We start from the raw sequence: 20,286 nt of genomic DNA, 5'->3' as shown, positions 1-20,286 counted from the left end.
ATGACACTGGCTTTTTTACTGAATTTATTGTTTCTTTTTTCATATATTTCCACATACAAACTTCAAAACTCTTGTGAGTGAACTAGAGTTTTCGGAAAAAGCTCATTTGATACACGATATGTGAAGCCAACTATCGTTTGATTTAACAGAGTTCTGAAAAAGCCAATATTGTTCCTGGTCTTGGTCTAATATGTAGGCTATTAAGTTAGTAGAAGTTGGTCGCTTAGGCACAAGACCCTGTTGGGTTTCAGATAAATAGTCGGAGCAGTTGTGAGTAATGAAATTCAGAACAATCTTTTCAAACAGCTTTGATACTGCGCATAATGAAGCTATCCCACAATAGCCACATTTATCTTCTTTTTGAAGACTGGAAAAATGTACGATTGTTTCCATAGGCGGAAAAATTCCTGAATGCAAAGAAATATTAAAGAGCATTGAAAGTGGAACGAGTAAACTATTTGCGCAGTTCTTCACCACAACAGCTGCGATTCCATCAGGTCCGGTACTTTTCGAAAACTTCAGCTTAGAACATGCTGAGTTAGCTGTAGTAGTCGTAATAGTCGAATGACAGCCGATGGAGGTTATTGGTACCATCAGAGATTTGTTGGCCAGTTTAAGTTTCATCGCAGAAAACACTACTGAAGTCCTTATGAAATAAGGAGTTTGACGATTGGATGCCGTCAAGTGACATATGTGCGTTTCCTGACAATCGGTGAGAGTGGCGAAAAATTGGCAAATCTTGTATAGAAATTATTTGAGCATATCCCAAAACCAAAGCCTCTTCGGTGATGACTGAACCAATTTTCACTAACCTAGTCTCAAATGGAAGGTATAATTTGAAATTGGCTGTTGCACCTCCCATCCTCCCCCCCCCTTCTCTCACGCTCTCCCAAACACTGTCACCCCCCCCCCCCCTCCCCACGCACCATCTCAGACCAACCTCACATCCTATCCTCCCACTAATTATACCCCTACCGTCCACCACAACCTCGCATTTCAAAATAGGTTAACATGAAGACACCATTGAATTCTCGAACAAAATATTATATTTTTGTTTGTTTCAAGCGTGTCAGCGTCGACATGTTGCTCATCAGGCTCGTGGCAGCCGTGCTCCCATTTATACTTACCAAGTGTAATATGAATGTAATAGATATTTCCACAATGTTATATTGAACATAACCAGCTACTAAATCATAGCTTTGATAAATGAGAAAGGTTCAATTGCGCCACTAGGTGGATTGAAACAGATTTTAGAGAAATAAATCAAGGCCGAAACTACGTCAACATGTTCCACTCTTCTCACTCACCAAAATATTGAACTAATCTCTGACCATATAAAATTTCAGTAGGCTTAGTCCCAGTCAAGTCCATCCGTACTTTAGAAATTACTACAGGAGTAGCCATTGTGACAAGAAAAAAACCCGAAATACAAATAAAAAGGCTGAGCCAACAAAACAATGGCAACTAGGTACTAGTAACCCGTCGAAAATAGTTCGAGGCAATATTTGAATTCCGTCAATTCTTAATCTCGTCAACTCAGCGCACACACACACAAAGTTTCCTAAGTAACAATTGGTGATTTATAGCATGCTACAAGTGCAATCTAAGTTTTATCAGTGGCTATAATACTACCATTAGGGCATGTTCAGGAGCGTTTTATTTTATATAGCGTTTTTTATATTTTCAAAGTAGAACTGGAACTGAAACATTCACATCCCCAGCAGAGCGTTTTGTTTCATAATTTCGAACAGCTTTGTTTTAAAATTTAAAACTGTTATACGGCGCCGTTCTATTTGTCGCTGATTTTAAAACACGATTAGAACTGTTTAAAAACATGGAGAGTACTTAGTACAGACACTTATATCCGATAGACTGGGGAACAATAAATTTGAATGCCGTAACGCTGAAGGCATAGCGAGACATAAATTTTAAACTGAATGGAACACCTGATAAAACTGCTGCTGGGGACAGCAACTTCTAGTTTTAAAATTTTCAGTTTTATATTATAGAACTGTCAAAATTATGAATCTAGATATGAAACACTCCTGAACATGCCCTAACCATATTCATCATAACATCATCAATAAATTCAAGAATCTCGCATTAGCTTGTAGAACTAAAGTTATTGCAATTTGGTTGTATTCCGCTGAAGCAGTGCTGCCAGGGACAGCATCAGTCAGTGCAATTTTTTGGTATATCTTCGTTGTCTTAAAATATCACAGAATTAAACCAAACAATTTACACCGTGTTTTGACAATCTTTTCAACGCAATGGGACTATTGTAAATATTCTGGGGGAACTGGATTTAGCATTGGAAATTAAAAATTGAGCAGCTTCTAGCACTGCGAAAGTATTACATTTCTTGAACAAAACAGTTTTTTGGGTTTCTTTACCCCAACAGTTTCAAGAAAAAATAAATTTTGGAACCCCATATGCACTAGAATATAAAAATTGGACATGAAAGGGTTTAATCAAATACTATATGTACTGTATTTGTAGCCCTGAATAGGGGAGTATGTTTGTGGGTCGATGGACAGTAGAAGTTATTTCGAGCTGGTATACTGCCGTTCTATGCATAATTGTCCCATGGAACAATTAAGCTTATAACGACCCTCGTGACAAAAAGATATAAACTGAATAATTTGAAACTTATTATTTGCCAGCATACGTCGGCATCGAAGGGGCTGTGCCAACGCTATGAGCATAGCAGCTCGTCAAGCTAATAGAACCCACCAATAACGGCGCAGATGATTACTGTTGTTAAATTTTAAGAATAGTGTTTCTTTTTAATGTAGAATACATTTAAGGTTTCAATATAGGGGTCCCGTTTCAAAATATCGGCTGCGGCGCCGCGTCAGATTTTGAACGTTAATAACTTTTATCATACTTAACAGAATGATTTGATTTTTAGGCCAATTTGTTGCAAATATGTTCCTCTATGCTGTATTAAAATTTGAAGTATGTATAACATGTACTAATAACAAAAAAATGCGTTTTGAAAAATCTTTCGAAAACGACTCGGAAAAGTGAAAATTTTCAGCCCATCCCGCACAGAGCCGTCGTTATGGTAGACCAACCGAACAATAAAATAATGAAAAGTTTATATATAGGTCCACTACATGTTTGTTCGTATGGTTATTCGCATTGGGTTGCTTGACGAGAGCACTTGGTGGGGGAAAGACGGCATATTCCTTTGGTTAGGCCATTAGAAGCCGGACGGAAAGGAAAGGCTCATGCACGGCACGAGAACGAGGGAGAAAGCGATAGTAGTGCATATTAGCGCGATTATATAAATATCTGTCGGTCGGTTTTTCTCATCGTTCGTATTCGTTCAAGCACTAGCAAGCAGCCAGTCCACCGAAGAAAAGCAGTCGGCGATGACGACGGCGGAAAAAGTGCCCCAGCTACTGGTGACTCATCGCAACCCGATCAGGAACTGTCGCCCTGCAAGAATTTCGCCCCAACTAAAGGGCAACAGAGTAGGCTATCGTTCCAGCGTCTGGGTCGTGAGATTGTGCAGGACTGCAAAGTCGAGCTACGCTTACAAAGCTCAGTCGTAATGATGCCCCGAGAAGCCAACGATGCCTACTTGGTCGGTTTGTTCGAGAATGCAAAATAGTGCTTTCTAGCTCACCGTGTCCGCGGGGAGTGCGTCTGAATTATGCTCCCGCAATAAAACAATAAACGGTTCTTTACAGGACCAATTAATTGTGTTCTAATAAGAATTAAACTGAAATTTACATTTTATGGTGTATAACAAGTAATTTTCAGAAAGCAATATAAGAAATACGATGTGTGGAAAGAAAGAAAGAGAATTTAAATTATCCTCTCGCTCGTTTTCGTGCACTGCTTTTCCATTCCTTTCTGCTGCTACTACCATCATAACTAAAACGAATGTGCGTGTTCCCCCACCATCTCATGACCAGTGTTGCCACAATTGCATGTCGCTATTACAATTTGAATTATTTTATTGATCCTCTCTAGTATTGATAAAATATAGAACGTGCAAAGTACACTAGTCGCATGCTTTTATTCGAACTTTTTGGCAGCCTCCGTTGATTAACTGCATAAATCGATTTGTTTGTGCAGCTCCTTGCTAGTAGCAAACTAAATAGCCTTTATCAGCGCTAACAAATAAAACAAAAGAATTTAAATTTGTGAAAATCTTTTCCTTCCTTCTTTTCAAATCTGCAACATTCTTTGAAAATATTGTTTGAATGTTGTTATTGAAAAACTGAACATGCAAGTTTGCTAGCACTGGCCACTAGATTGAAGGCGATGGAAAGACAGAATATTCGTTTTGGTTATGCTAGTATTGGTAGCCGAACGGAAAGGAAAGGCGCAGGAATGGCACGAAAACGAGCGAGAGTGCGATAGTAGTGCTTTCTCGTATATGAATATTGGTCGTTCGGTTTTGAAGTAGAATACTTCTAACGTTTCAATATAGGGGCCCCGTTTCAAAATTTTCTGCCAGAATTTTACCCGATTTTTTAAACGTGAATATCTGCCTTTGTACTGAATGAAAAAATAAGATTATTACGCTATCTGATTGGAAATATGTACAACAATTTTGTATCCAATTCGGTAGTATGTACAATTACTAAAAATAGCGGAAATAATGGATTTTATGAAAGTAGTAATTATCTGATCCATGATTGGTTGGTACAATTCGCTCAAAAAGCAAGCGTTGCTGGGACTGCCTCTTTTTCATCGAAAGAACTGTGACGGGTATAAAAAGAGAGCACACAAGAAAAATTCGTTAGTTTGTGTTCTGACGTTGTAAGCGTAGCAGCTGCTGCGTTTCATATCAGCACATTCTTCTATGGTAGGTAATAGATACCATGATTGCCGCCAGGCGCTGATGATTCTAATCACGAAATGACGTGACAATTTTTGTATTTCAATATCACACTATTGACAAGCAAAAATGAACAGATCTCGAAAACGTGAAAACTCCCATACATCAGTCAATCTATCCCCGGCAGAGCCGTCCATAGGGAGCAGGTTGGTAATTCAAACGAACACGAAAGTTATAAATAAATGTGCCGCGTGCCTGTTTGAATCAGTTGTTGCTCTTTTGCCAGACAAGTAACATCGTGCCTATAGCGTCTCGTACGATAGATTTGAGCACCCAGCACACTACTCTTCTATGAATGACGTCATCATCGACTATTTAAAGAATATCATTCCTCGAGCGACTTCATTCTCCCCTCAAACATCGGGTCGTAAAGAACAGCAGTAGCAATCATGCATGTTGACAATGCGCTGCGATGAGTGCTATATTTGATCACTGCTACCGCTGGGGGTGATCCGTGTAACTAGCGCGCGGCTGGAAGAGTTGGCAAACCTCAGTTGAAGCTGACTGCATGTTATTATTGTTAAATTAAAAGCCCTTTTAAGGGCTATAATAATAACAAACAATAAAGAACAAATTGGAATTTTTCCAATCATTGATAGCGATAATCCAATTGCGCAGTTTAAATTCGTTATTTGTTGCTTGCGCGTATATTGACAATCTGAAATTTGCAACAATCTGTTATTTGTTTAAATTTATCCTTCCGAAACAACACAAAAATGTGCAGCTACTTGAAAAACATTTCCAGGTTGATCCTGTGATTTATTAAAAATAGTCTTTCGGAAACATAATCCAAAATTCTGCAATGTTTCAGAAAATTGGAGGATGTGACAACACTGCCAGCTAGCGAAAGCCGTACCAAAAAGAATCCGCAAATATTTTTTAGTTATTCTGCATGAAGGCAGTCCTTCCATCATCAGTGCGAAAGTGATAAAAGCCGATGTCACGTTTCAAGTTATCAGTATTTCATATTAGATGCTGAAGAGAAAGGTAGTTTCTTTTCATTTCGAAATATTTATCTGATGTAAGTAACGTGCGGCTGGAAGAGATGGCCTTTTTTTGAAGCTGACTAATTGTTTCATTCTGCATGTTATTTTTGTTAAACCAAAAGCCCTTAGCTAGTTTAGTATTTTTCATTCCATAGCACGCGTGTTTGTGTATCCCACAAATAGTCCTTTTCAGGATTCCACCAATGGTCCTTTTCAGGACCCCACATACAAAACAGTTAATTTGAATGATTCCCTTAAAATCGTTCTTTTTAGGACCCCAAATATAAAACATTTCAGAGTTAATGTTAATTAAACCACCGAATATATAAAGATACATATGTTATACTTTCTTCGTTTACGAATCATTTGATTTATGACCAGTTATTTTTCTATCGTGCTTGCAAACATTTGATTTGATAGCAGGTATTTAAAGATAGATGTACGGTTTTGTTTGTGAGCATCATTAATTTATGTTCCCATTTCACGGATTTGAATAAAACTTTTTTAGAGCTTGAATTTATCACACTATAGGTTATCGATTTTAATTTAAAAATTCAACAATTATCTCTAGTGAAGAATAGCATGCCTGTGTGTAGTTCTGAAACAGTCGATGGCATTAACGGTTTTTAATTTGGCCACGGATAATATTGCTTGCTCATAAAACTGGCTGCATTTTTATTGTCATCGTGGTCGTGTCTTGCACACAACACTTATTTTTTTCAGAGCTGAATAAATAGATTGGCGATGGGGTGCTTTGGTGCGAGAACCGCGCTCTCTTGTTCTTTAACCCTTAAATGCGCAATGTTGTTTTAAAACAACATTGCGAAAACCATCTCAAAATTATCATAGTAACGTATTAAAATTGTTAGACAATTTTGCTTTGCGCCTTTAAGGGTTAACTTATATGTGGCGTCAGGTGCTTGTACAGATAAATTCACCCCGACGCGCATTCCAGTGTGCACCGTGGTGAATTTATCTGTGTGTTTGTTTCCTCCGGCAAGCCGTAATGCGTACTGGTTGTTTCGTTGTGTAAAGGAGATGGTGTTGGCTTATTGGATATTGATAATATGATTTTCTGTTCATGATTTGATACGAGTTACTTCGGAAAGTTTATTTACGAGTTTATAGAGCATTTTTGCACTACCAGGGGAAATTTAAAATACTTGGTCGTCGGAGCAAACTGAGAAAAAGTTTTACGTATCATCATGTTTTAAACTCAGTTAAATAACGGCCCGGAAAACAGATTAATTGTATCCACATTAAGCCCGGCTTATTTTGTGTGCGGCTAAATGACACAATGTGCTTTTTACTTATTTTGTTTGCGAATATCGCGGCTACACAAATGAAAAGCTCCATTATTGTGAAAACTTCACTCTAAGATACCTGCTTGGTTAAGGTTCGAGCATATTATTATTTATGAAAACATGGGGTAAAACGCGCCTCCTAAGGAAATATGATCATAGCTTAGCTATAGAACATTAATTGGGAGAATTTAATAAATATAATTCAACCAACATTTCCCCCTGTAATCGCAATCATAACGCTTTGAAAAATGTTCAAAATTTTAATGATTCACAACAACAACGGAACAGAAAGCTCGTTGGACTAACACGTAAATTTGTTTTCTGTTGAGATTTCACAAAAGTGTAGCTTTAAATCGTCTTAGGTTATGCAATTATTAGGTTCTGTTTTAGATTAGAAAGATGGGTAGGTAATGTCAACGACAAACCGAAATGAAGTAGCATACGTTTTAAATTGTTAATACGAATGCTGCAATTTTTACTAATTTCTGAAAGGCGTTATTAAAATAAGTTATTTCGGTATTTCTAATGGAAATAGAGAAATAACGGTACAAGTATATACGACTCTCTACTGTTGCCAAATGATTTGATTCACTCTCATTATATGGTCTTTGCAGGGTTACCATATGAGAATAAATATGTTAGAATATTTTAGGTTTCGATGTACGTGTGCCGATATTTCGGTATTTCCATTAGAAATAACGAAATGGCTGGTTTTAATATAACCTATCAGAATATAGTCAAAATTGTAGCATTCGCATTAACATCCCAAAGTGTATTCTACTTCACTGCGGTTATGTCTCCGACATTACCCACCCATCTTTTTTTCTTAGAAGCACAAACTTCGCTTCGGTATGGTCAAAATAAATGAAGCTATCTCCCAGTAACAAGACTTAAATAGATACACAACGCTCCATTGTTTTAAACTTTTTAATGTAAGGATGTTAGGATTCTGCACCGGTAAAAGTCAAACAGAGAAATTATCGTACGGCATCAGCAAACAGCAAATAATGCAGACAAAACGTTTGGTATGGGAAAGTTAGTCGCCCCCCTGCTACCGGCAGCAGCGGTCGTTATTTTATTTGTACACTCCAAACATAGTTTGTGTGTGTATGTATTTGCTTACTGTGCCATTTTGAGCGGAGCACCGGGATTTGATCCGGATAGTAACCGTATTCCATAGGATACCTGCCCCGTGCGCTGCTAGCACAGAATAGGCCGCATGAGATTCGCCGTGATGATGAAAACATACTTTTTTCCTCTCTCTCTATTCGACCAACGCGGAAATGACAATGAAAAGGGGAATATTGTCTACATTGTTTGCGTTGAAAATTACTCCAAATGGCCGTAAAAACGAACGAGCTTTGCACGCTCTGTTTACCGTTCATAACAAGCGTACCGATTGAATCATGCACCTCCTCTAGTTTTGCCGATATCCAATCGGGACCGAGTCTGGCAGTGGCAGCACAAAAAAAGTGGTCACTAGCACTCGGTTCTCGTGTGTCATGAAAATAAATAAATGTTTTAATGATAGGAAACATAAATCCTTCTTTAGCAAGTTTGCGGTTATAATTGGATGTGTTAGATTCAGTTGAACAGTTGAGCAAACTTCGGATAACTGATATGATTGGAATTAGTAGTATTCTAGTTGAAGTGAATCAATTGCAGGTTATGTCAGAACAATATTCTACCAACGTTGTTCATCCTTTTTATACCAATAAAATGATTTCAACAAGATAATCCTTATTATACTTACTTATGGCGTTGGAATCCTCGAGTCACACAGCTAGAAGGACTTTTCTTTCCAAGAAAAATAATAAACTTTTCACACATGCATTCCCGACCCGAGCCCAAACACAAACAAAAACACACAAACGTACCCGACTAAAATAAAGTGTTTTTTTTTGCTACTGTAAGTACTACACAGAAACACGCTATTTGAGTTAGTAACTTTTCTGTTTGTCTCTTTTCAGCCATCTCAATTTTTATTTTCCTTTCTTTCTTCCTTTCCTTCCTACTACCGGCATCACATCGAACCCATCCCACAGCCTGCTGCTACTGTCTACGATGGGAAACGCTTCCAGGCAGGCTGCGCTGACGAGCCGGACACAAATCAATATTTACAATCTGATATTTTATACATCAAGCTTATTTTCCCCTGTAACTTTATTAAAACTTTTTCCTTCGTTACGCTCGCGCGTCAAAACTTTCTCCTGTCAGTTTCACATCGTACACACACACATCGTACAGTTTAGTGAGCGTAGACATGTGTACATACGGGGGCAACCCAATTCCAGTGGAACATTTAATTTCGATGGGGAAAACTGATTTTTTCTTCTTCCTTCACATACGTTGTCAGCTTGCTAACTTTTTTTTTCTTCGTGACTTCAATGAAAAGGCGGAAAAACTTAGATGCCTTCCGAAAATCACATACTTCACACACACACACCCGTTACAAGCAAGCAGACTAGAGCGGGTCGTAGAGTAAATCCCTTAGTTCCTTTCCGGTTCCGCTTCCGCTCGGCTGATTATTATGCAAATAATTATCTCAAAAGGGTGAAAATCACGTAACTCACGGAAATTCACGTACTCTTTAAAGGGATCGGTAGGTACGGTTTTGCTTCTCCCGCCCCTCGCCACCATTACGACGACAGGAACAGGAACATTATGTGGCAGTGCAAAGTTTGTGGATTGAATTAGCTGTTGTTGAACGATGCCATTCTCGCTGATGGAAAATGGGGCGGGATGAGTACGTGTGTGGGCGTGTGTTCTCCAGAGGTTCTTTTTTTCGCTAATTTGGCAACGGGGGGCTTGTCGGATGTCTAGAATGTGTGCAGCGATGGTGTGGGGAGAAGAGTGAGCAATTTGGTGATTAGCAGTAGCAGCAGGGGAGCTGAAATAAAGGTAGAAACGTTTCTGTTATTACATGTTTTTCGAAAAAGAATTATTATAAAATTAAATTCAAGAAATATTTAAAGATAAAAGCAAAAATGGTTAAACAGAACAACTTTAATATCGCAGAATTTTTCGGAGGTTCGAATTTTGTATGCCAATCACATTTGCTCGTTCAGGTTGAAAAGAGCTGTTAGATGTAACTGTCTGCTCTGACAGTATCGCGCGTGAGTTGGCAAACTGGTTTGCCCAAACGAGCTCGGACCATCGTTATTTGATCATAAATACTTCATCTTTGATTATTTAAACGATTCCGTAGAAATCGTTACATATCACAATTTCAAATTTACGAACTGGAAGCATTCTTCGAAGAGACTATGGCTATTTTCAACGATTGTAGCTCCAAGTGAATTGGATACGGTCATGGATAAAGCAAACTCATTCTTAGTAGCAGCATGCAAGAGACTTGTGGAGTGCTTGCCGAAATTGGTAAACTCAAAAAAGCCTTCACCGACGACTTCAGCTGAATTTTTTCAGGTAGTTTTAATTCTTGGACATTTGCTCGAGAAGTTATGGTAACGGAAAGGATCAAATGGGCACTTGAAATTTATAGGGGATTTACGGGGAATATGGATAAAGCAAAAGATTCACTCGTAGACTGCGTCCGAACATGCCAACCATTGGCGTAGCTTGCAAACTTGCGTCAAAACAAAAACTTTTCTGCCCTATGTGAGCCCGAACATATCCGGCCCTATTCTGCGTGGCGTGTGACGTGAGGTTATTAAACTCACCCCACTTTACGTGACTTTTTTCACCCGATTCTGCGAGTCGACTCGGGTGAGGTGAGATTCCCCATTGCGGTTAAATGGGTGTCTCACGTCACCCGAAGTGACTCTACAGAATTGGGTGAGAAAAGTCACGTAGAGTGAGGTGAGATTAGTCGTCTCACGTCACACGCCGCGCAGAACAGGGCCGATCAAAGAATTCAATTGCATTATTCCAACCACAATTGCTGTATTCTAGTCAAGGCAGTAACAACTGGACATTGCAAGCTCAATTAACACAAGGCTACTATTCAGTGTGCTGAGTATTATTCGTGTGATCTTTGTGAATCCGAATACGAAACCTCATATGTTTCGATACGTAACTACGCTATAATAATGCAATTGCGTATCTTTGATCACATTCCTTCACAGTCACCCTCGCAGGGTTCCTTTTCCACGTCAGATTTTTTTTGCTAGTTCGTTATCGTTATCTTCACTGTGTTACCGAAGTCCCCAGACGCCATCGTAATCTCACCCTTTGGATATTCTCGGGTGGAGAATCTATCTTACTCTGACGGAGAGATCCCAAATGCGGGATTGCCTCAAGAAACCGATACCCCATTTTTCCGTGAGCCGCTAACTTTCCGTTCTACGAAAGCCAAACCGCTCTAAGGTTCCGCCGAAACCTCTGCAAATATTTTCTAGCATAATGCGTTCAGTTCCTCTGCCTACGTTGAGCCTGTTAGCTTCTAACTTTGTAGCGGTCTGCTCGGATAATTGCAGGTGGTGAATCTACTCGAATTTATCCTATTTCGGTGGAGAGTTTCGCCATAGTGCAATCGATAGATGTTTTCAAGAGCTGCCAGTTTGATTGCAGTTTTCTCGGATATTCCTCGACGTAGAATTTACCGTAGTACGATGGAGAGATCCGGTAGATTTTCTTCAGACACTGCTATCCCGTATTTCTCCATTTCTACATTGTGTTCGTCCATTAAAATCTAACTGTACCAGAAACTGACCAAGTAGATGTTGAACTAACATTCCTTCCCTTCCTCGACGATTGTAAGGACGTGGCCAGGTGTACGCTGTGATGCTTGTTCCACTATAAAGAATAAGCGTTAATTCCAAATGTGTCTTTTCTTGCGGCACGATGTGGTGGATACCTTGGTAAATATTAGCTGATCATTGTACAACCACAATCGTATATGCTATGCTATGCTATGCTTCATTCAAAGGTATTCTAAGTATCCCTCTAGATCCCCCTATGAATTATATATTTATCGATAGGACATTGCTGAACATAAATATAATAGGTTAAGCTACTACCACTTGCTACTCTGTAAACTGTAGTGTGTGCAATGCATCTATCTTTCCACCAAATCCCAATCCTACTGTTAAATGACTATCGAGTGAGCTCTTGCAGTTTCTGATTTGGAGTGGGTTATCTGCAAGTTCTCTCCTTCCATCCTAGTTCAAATCATATCGGACCCTTCCTTCGTCTGATTATACAGCTCTTATGGCGTCTCTCTAAGTTACGTTATTACGATGTCGTCCAAAACTGTCTACTTCCCTAGGTAACTTAAGCGATACTACGCCGTTGTACGTCCTATTACGGAGTGTTCTACAACGGATAGAGTCTTGTTGGACTCCTGGAGTAATTCTAAGCGATACTCATAGCGCCCACTGTAGACATCCCTTTCCAAGTGTCGGATTGGATCTTTGATAAACTGTGATCGCTTTCTGTAAACGTAGGAGAGGATTATCCTATTGAGGACATTCTCATCCAAAAGCATTGGTCTAGAAAATGAAGGATCCACGGAAGCTTGCTTAGTTTTGACTGCATCAAGCAGTTTCTGTCAAAGATTGAGATTCTAGAAGTTTCCAGAACATGTTCGAGAGTGCGTAGAATGACGCTTTGGGATTTCACCCGATCCGGACGCTCTCTTCACTGTAGACCTTTCACAATTGCTATTAGTTCTTCGCCTGAGACTTGTTTCACTTCAGTGTTATCCCGCTCTATCCCGCCGTACGATATAATTGATCATATCGTAGGATTGTGTATTGGACTGCACCCTACTGCGACAATATTTAGTTTGTCAAGAAACATTTCCTGGAGTGTCATAGGAACTCTGCTCTCCGCGGTTGCCACACGACATGTATCGCCCCAGAGAATTGCCTAGAAGCTCCAAGAAGTTGGAGAGTAGATGTTCCCATTTTTGTCGGATCCCGCATGTGGTACAGGGCGTATGCCCGGTCCGCAGTATTGAGAGGAGTTTCAGTTCTTTCTAGTCCTGTCGGACGTCCCATTTGTCGGGGAGTTCCATAATTTTCTGCAGATGTCCCTGGGACGCTCACCAGTGACCGATGAAGCTGTTGTTGAGGGCCTCTGCGGAATGCCGGATGATGTCTGTGGCTGGCATCTCCTTGGTAAGGGTTCTTCTGGCTCTTCGAAAGCTCGCTGCCTACAAGTCTACTTCAGCGTTTAATACCACTTTCTGCAGTAGAAACGAAATGAGAAGGAGCGAGTGGGCATGTGCGCTGTAACCCTACCGTACATAGAACTGAATACGTGAGGTGGCAAAGAAATCCCGCACGACTGTCCTTCAACGAGACTGGTGGTTGCGTCAACCCAGAAAACACCACGTTACGAAGAATCGACCGAAAAGGCGGATCGGAACAATCGGTGAAACACCTCGTAACGAAAAAGGACTACGATGGGAAACTTGGCACATCGAACTGCAAGTCAGTTTGCTTCCCTGGGCTCGAACGAATTCTACACGATGAGCTAAAAACTCACAACTTCAAAGCCGTAGCACTGTAGGAACTTTGCTTGGCGGGACAGGATGTGTGGAAAAGCGGGCATCGAGCGGATGCCCTAACGCGTAATCAGGTAGTAGGCGGTCAGCGAGAGTATGTGTGTGTGTAGATCAAAGGCCATTTCTACAACTACAGCATCGTCCACGTGCACTGCTCTCACGAAGCGAGACCTGAGTACGTGAAATATGCATTTTACGCGCATTAGGAGCTCGCGGAAGAATGTGAAGCTCGTCATCAGTGACATGAACGCCACCTATGAGATCACTTGATTAACAAACTGAGAACCAAATTGAACACGTTCTAATGAACGAAAATTTCAAATGTTCGCGCCTTCCGCAATGCGAATAGAGATTCGGAATCGCCTACAGGAAGATCGGGATACCGATGCGACGAAGCATCTGTACAGAGTTAAGAAAATTCTACGAGTAGAAAAATTGCTCGAGCATTGGCGATGTGCCACAGGCACACCTTGAAGAACATCGAAATAGCAGTAGACGACGAGAGTATCGCAAGAATCAGCCCGGGGATACGCGCAGCCAACGACAGATTCCCAACCCTTAGAACTGTCTATGATTCATGATGAGATCGGACGCTTGACGGTTGATAAAGCCGCTGGCAACGATCAACTGTCATGTGAGCCGCTGAAACACGGAAGAGAGGCATTGGTTAGAGCGCACCACTGGGTGGTTTCAATATCTAGAAGAAACAGATTTTACCAGAGCGGATGGATTGAGAAAGTAGTATGTCCCATCTATATAAAGGGGTACAAGCGGGATTGCAGCAATTAGTTACCGAGCGATCACATTGGTCAAAGTGTTCTCCCAAATTCTTTGTCGACTTCTACAAATCGCTTATTGAACCGGGTGTCCTCTACGGTCAAGAAACCTGTACTATGCTGGCGGGAGACCAACGTGCTCTTAGTGTTTTCGAATGGATCGTATTGAGAAGGATCTACGATAGGATGCATATGAAAGACGGAATGTGGAGACGGCGTATGAACAACGAACAAAAGTAGCATGGAGAACCACCTATTGTTCGTTCAGCGAAATTTGGGCGGGTGCGCTGGGCTGAGCATGTCGTCAGAATGGTGAACAACTCGGTCTAATTGTTCTAGAAACTAATCCGACAGCTACAAGGAGGAGAGATCTGTCAAGATGAAGGAGACCTGAGGAGTCGTCGGGCCCTGCGAGGCGACAAACAGCCATAAACAGAGTAACCTGGAGAAGGCTTCTTGATACAGCAAATGATAACATGGCCTTAGGCTGATTGGTAAGTAAAGTATTTAAGTGAAAGTTTAGCAACAAGTATCCCAACCTTCTGACAAAATCATTGTAGTGATAAATCCTCCTAGAAATTATAATTGAAAACAAACTCTTCAAAACAGTATTTATAGACCTGATGTCTTCAGCAAAGTTGTATGGAATTTCATTTAAAGCGTCTTTATTGAAGATATGAAAACTCTATGTATGTAGCATATCGAGATATAGCACAATATTTACGAAATTATTCTTAAATCCAGTTTTCTTCAATATTACTGTAAGCTTCAAAGACACATGGCTTGGATAAAATGTTTATTTTATTGTTTATTAACAGCAGAGGAGATTGATCATATACAGTAATATCATAATAACTTGCGTTGAAGGATCACTTTCGCAAATAGACTAATATATCTCGATGCCCTAAATATATGGAGCTTTCGTGTCTTCTGCAACGTTATTTGTAATAAAATTCTAAAGCAAACAAACTGCATTGCTGGTAACATTTGTTTTATGAAGGACCACCGCGTCTACATGCCCGTCCGCAAGGTTGAGATCGATGGTGTGGTTACCAATTTGAAATGCTCATGTGTGGATCTACTGAATCACAGGTTAATTGTTTCATGAAACCCTTGCTCCAGTGTCTGAATATTATGAATGGGTCATTGTATTGCTCCCGGCTAGGTGTGTACGACAGGTTATTACTATCCCAAGACATTTTAAATATAAAACACTGTTCTTTCCGACACATTTACCGACCGAACTATCCGCTTGGTCCGGCGAGCAATAAAACAACAACGGATGACCGATTGCTTTCTTGCTTTCGACATCTTTACGTTTACTCTACGCTGTTTGTTTACATCTGACATCGGACGGAATGAGCTTTCCAGTGCACGGTGGGACAGGAACGAAAATTAGCAAGACAAAACCTCTAGCGCTTTGGGTGTGCTTTCTTTAGTTGCTGTGTTCAGCAGAGTGTCTTGGTTTTATCTGCGCCTTATTTTGATGATGCAAATTAATTTGGAATTGCACTGCGTAGGTGGTGCTGTGATACTCACTCAGAAACTCGATACTGTCTTTGAACTTCAACGTCTGCTCATTTCGGGAGCTATTAATACGGCTTCCGGGCTATTAATTTCAAAACAAGATATCTCAAGTTTATCAAAATATGCATCCGCCATCTTTTCACATTTGATAGGCTAAGGGACGTTTGTTTGCCCAAAATTGCAACTTTTTGAGAAAACTGACTGTTAAAGTCATGGCTCATATTTTACTTCCAATGTGCCGAAAATTTGCAAAGTTTTCCAAAATAGACGCAAATTATCAATTCTGATAGAAGTGTTAAGTGGTAAGTGATATCGCAATAACTTTGTTACTTGAAGACATAGGGCTTAAATATCCTCAACAACTTGTCATAGTTTAGAACGTTCTAAAACTTTGCCAAAGACACCAAACCTCTAGGATAATAAGTTAGAATCGCAGTGCCACCTATGCAGTGACAATCCAAACTAGTTTGCATCATCAAAATAAGGCGTAGATAAAACCAAGACACTTTACTGAATACAGCACCTAGAAAAAGTGCACCCAAAGCGCTAGAGGTTTTGTTTTACTAATTTTCGTTCCTGTCCCACTGTACAATGTTGTCTAATAGGTTTGAATCATACGCCGCAAACACGAAAAATCGCTATTTTAAACTAACTGTAAAAATTCGTCACGTACCCTTGTAAGTAGGGATTACCGCACTACTTGGGTTCTAATACTTATTTGCCCGGCTGACCCTAGTTGACAGGGCGGCCTTGGTGCTTCTACCCAAAATTTTGGATTTCGAAGGCGCAATAAACAAAAGCAAACTAAGCAAATTAACTAAATTTTACCGAGTTTATTTTCCACTGATCTCCGGAACTGTACTGTAACGCGGTGAATGAGGACTGGCGAGCGGAAGTGGAAAATACAGGACTTCGACCAAAAACTTTTTGTTGAAGAACTTCGTGCAGGCAGTATCACTCCAATTCTGAATTCCGATGAACCATCGGAAACGCTACCGGCGCCCGGCCTACTGGTGAAACAAACGGTTCGCCACCCTCCATGCTGCCTACCTAAAAGCCAGAAGACGCGTTCAGAGGGCAATATTTAAGACAGTCCGAGAAGAGCGTTAGGTGGCATACCGGCCGGCCAGGACCGTTTCCAAACGTGAGATAGTGCTGAGCAAGTCCACCTGCTACAGGAGTACAGAGAAATAGACGCCAACCCTTGGGGCAACGCTGGCCAAGATCAATGGTCCATTCACGCCAGCTAATAGGTGCACTGAAAAATTGAAGAATATCGATCGAGGAAGGTCTTTTTCCGAAGTTCGACCCAACCGAATGACTGCCTACATCGTACGTTGATGTAGACGCTGGAAATGTTGGTGACGATCGGGTCTACAACGAGCTCTTTATAATGGCAGGGCTGAAAGTCAAGGAAGCTCCCAATCAGGACGGTACCCCCAAGGTGGCACTAAAGACCGCTATCATTTCTAGACATTTTCAGGACAATGCTACAAAATGCCTGGAAGAAGGTTACTTCCCGGATAGATGGAAGATCCAGAAGCTGGTGTTGTTGGCAAAACCAGCGAAGCCACCTGAAAATCCATCACCGTATCGGCCTATATGCCTGCTGGATACTCTTGGTAATCTTCTGAAAGGGATCAAGTTCAACCGCCTGCTGAACTACGCTGGAAGTTAGAATTGGCTATCGCAGAAACAATTCGGATTTTGGAAAGGGATATCAACGGTGGATACAATCCGCACAGTCGCAAAAGAAGAGCAAAAGAGAAGGGTTAATTGCTACTGCGCCGTGGAAATGATCGACTTGATCGTGTAGCGTTCAACAGCGCCAACTGGGTGGCTATCACCGTAGCGCTGCACATACTACGGATTCCGGACTACCTGTGTAAGGTTCTGAAAAGTTACTTCCAGAACCGAGTGCTGGTCTATAAGGCTGAGGTCGATTATCACATGGTGTCATGCTCGGCCCAACGCTGTGGACTGTGATGTACTACCCAGGCGAGTTGGGATCGTCGGCTTTGCAGATAACGTCACGTACTGCCGATATCCGGCAAGTCTTTGGAGGAAACGGAGATGTTGAGAATATTGCAGAACATCGATGAGGTTCTGCAATATGCAGCGAGAGATGTCTCAACCTAAATACCGATGGCCTGGGCCGCTGCGCTGAACTCCAAACGGATCCGGATCAAGCAGCTGAGCAAGCTTCGCTGATCGTGTCGCGAGCGCGTACAGAACGATATCGTCGCTGATAGTATGCGTCATTACCGGGATGATCCACATCTGCATCACTCTGGCTGAGGATGTGGAAGGCTAAAAGCGGAGGAATACACGAATTGCAAGGAGTATGGGGATCGCTAACTCATTGGTCAGGATGCAGCAAAAGTGGAATAGCGGGGATAAAGGAAGACGGACTCACCGGCTAGTCCCGATAGTGACAGCGAGCATGCATAGAAAGCATGGAGTGGAGAGGTATACTTCCATTTGACGCACTTTACATCCGAGTATGGATGCTTCCGGATCTAGCTGCACCGCTTGGGACATGCTTCGTCATTGCTATGCCCGGAGTGTGTGAATGTGCAAGAGATAACAGAGAACGTGGTCTTCGAGTACCATTACCTGGGACTTTGCCAACAAAGTTTACTCTCTGTACTGCAGAGGAAGAGACGAAGGGATTAACAAAGCCGCGCTGTCGGAGCCATTCCGTCGCCGAAGAACTTTCCGTCGGAGCCATCGCCGGGAACCACTCAAGTAATATGCGACGTCGCACCTGGTTCAGGTCGTTAAGGCAGCAGCTCTACCGGAATCGCCGGGTCACCTTCACACCCTAGCTGTTGGCCCATGGAGGAGACTGGAAAGCAGTAGAAAAATCGAGCTTTCACCGCGCGGGAACTCTCCGTCGGTGTAATCTAAGTCCATCGCCGGGGACAAGCTGAGTGGTTTAAGAAGAAGAACTAGTTTCAGATCGTTGGAGTGTCAGAGTACCGAAAGTCACGCTTCACCGAGAATCGCTGGAACGACTTCGGCATGCTACCGGTTTGTCTGTGGAAGAGGGTGTATTCAGGGTAACAGCTGACATCGTACTGATTTTCTTTCAAAATTCCCATTGAAAAAACGCGATTTTTTCCAGAATCGATTTTCCGCACTAAAAGGATCGATGTAGCAAAATCAATTTTATTTTTCAAAATACACATCACTCAGTCAAGTTTGTTTACAAAAATCTCTTTAACCCTTTTGAAAAATTACTATTGAATTATTTTAGCGGCAGTAATGCCAGTTCCCTTTATATAATACCTGGCAGATCTGGCATCTTTATTTTAGTATTCCCCACTGGAAATTCATCCAAATGCTGTAAAATTATGGGGAAACAAGGCAAGTTAGGTAATCAGTAGAGTCTGTGGTATGGTATACTCCCGTACAGAGGAATGCGCAACACCGCCTAAAATGATGTCCTCTTCTTTGTTTCTGGCACCCACAGTTTTTGCTGTCACTTTGAGTGACTTCAACCGAGTTACACAATAAATTACTATGGAATGAAGTGAAAATATTGCTTATAGCACTTTATTCATAATACTATTCCATGTAATTTATTTTACATTGTTACAAAAAGTATAATAAATTGAAAATAGGTTTTCGTTTAGTCGATTGAAATATTTCGCCATGATGTAATTTCATTCAACGCTAATACTTTTCTTGCATGTTCTCCGAAAGAAGAATGTTTGTTTATTTTGCACGATAGGTAGCCGTCTGACTGTTCGATAGTTAGATTTGGCTTCACTCTGTGCGAGCCTTAAAAATAAACAACGCCTTTGGTAATCAGAATATGGGGTTAAATGAACACTTCACGCTATTTTTTTATTTTTTTCCAATAGTTAGAGGTACCAAATCATAGCGGCAATATACTGCAACGAATCCGGGGATACAAAATAAAGCGATCCCGCATATACAATATTTTAACGAGGAAAGTATATTGTTGACAAACTTGGGAACTTCTTTTTTCTCCGTGTGCAGCTAAGATCACGATTTATCCGGGATAACAAGCTCGATATCATTAAAACGGAATTTTGCCACTGGCAAATAGACTTAACACAAAAAGCGAATGTTATTTCATATATTTTTTTTGGGCGAAAACGCCAAAAACCTTTCAAACCTACCAAATTATAACGAAAGTTAGCCTCTGGTAATGCGCCACCACCGCTAAAAAGCTTTCAACTTTCACCGCCATTTCGACCCTTGTTCGGTATCTGCCGACCCCCCCGCTTCCCCTGATCGTGATCTCCGCAGTAAGTGTCAGCAGTCAGTATACACACAGTGAAGATGGCGGCCTCTGCCAAAGCGAGGGGGGCAAAAAATCCGCATCGATATTATA

The 20,286-nt window shown here is 41.1% G+C and overlaps 1 protein-coding gene across 1 annotated transcript in view; it reads right to left on the bottom strand.

Annotated features, from left to right (window-relative positions):
• Window positions 1-9,097: 9,097 nt before the first annotated feature.
• LOC131683899 (uncharacterized) overlaps window positions 9,098-20,286 on the bottom strand; it is a 133,542-nt gene continuing 122,353 nt past the window's right edge. The window contains exon 5 of the mRNA XM_058966299.1: window positions 9,098-10,038. Within this exon, the coding sequence (XP_058822282.1) occupies window positions 9,968-10,038 (71 nt within the window). The 3' untranslated portion in view covers window positions 9,098-9,967. The remainder of the gene's footprint in view (window positions 10,039-20,286) is intronic.

This window comes from Topomyia yanbarensis, chromosome 1 (assembly GCF_030247195.1).
Source record: "Topomyia yanbarensis strain Yona2022 chromosome 1, ASM3024719v1, whole genome shotgun sequence".
Lineage (NCBI taxonomy): Eukaryota > Metazoa > Arthropoda > Insecta > Diptera > Culicidae > Topomyia > Topomyia yanbarensis.
This window is presented reverse-complemented; position numbering and strand designations above follow the sequence as displayed.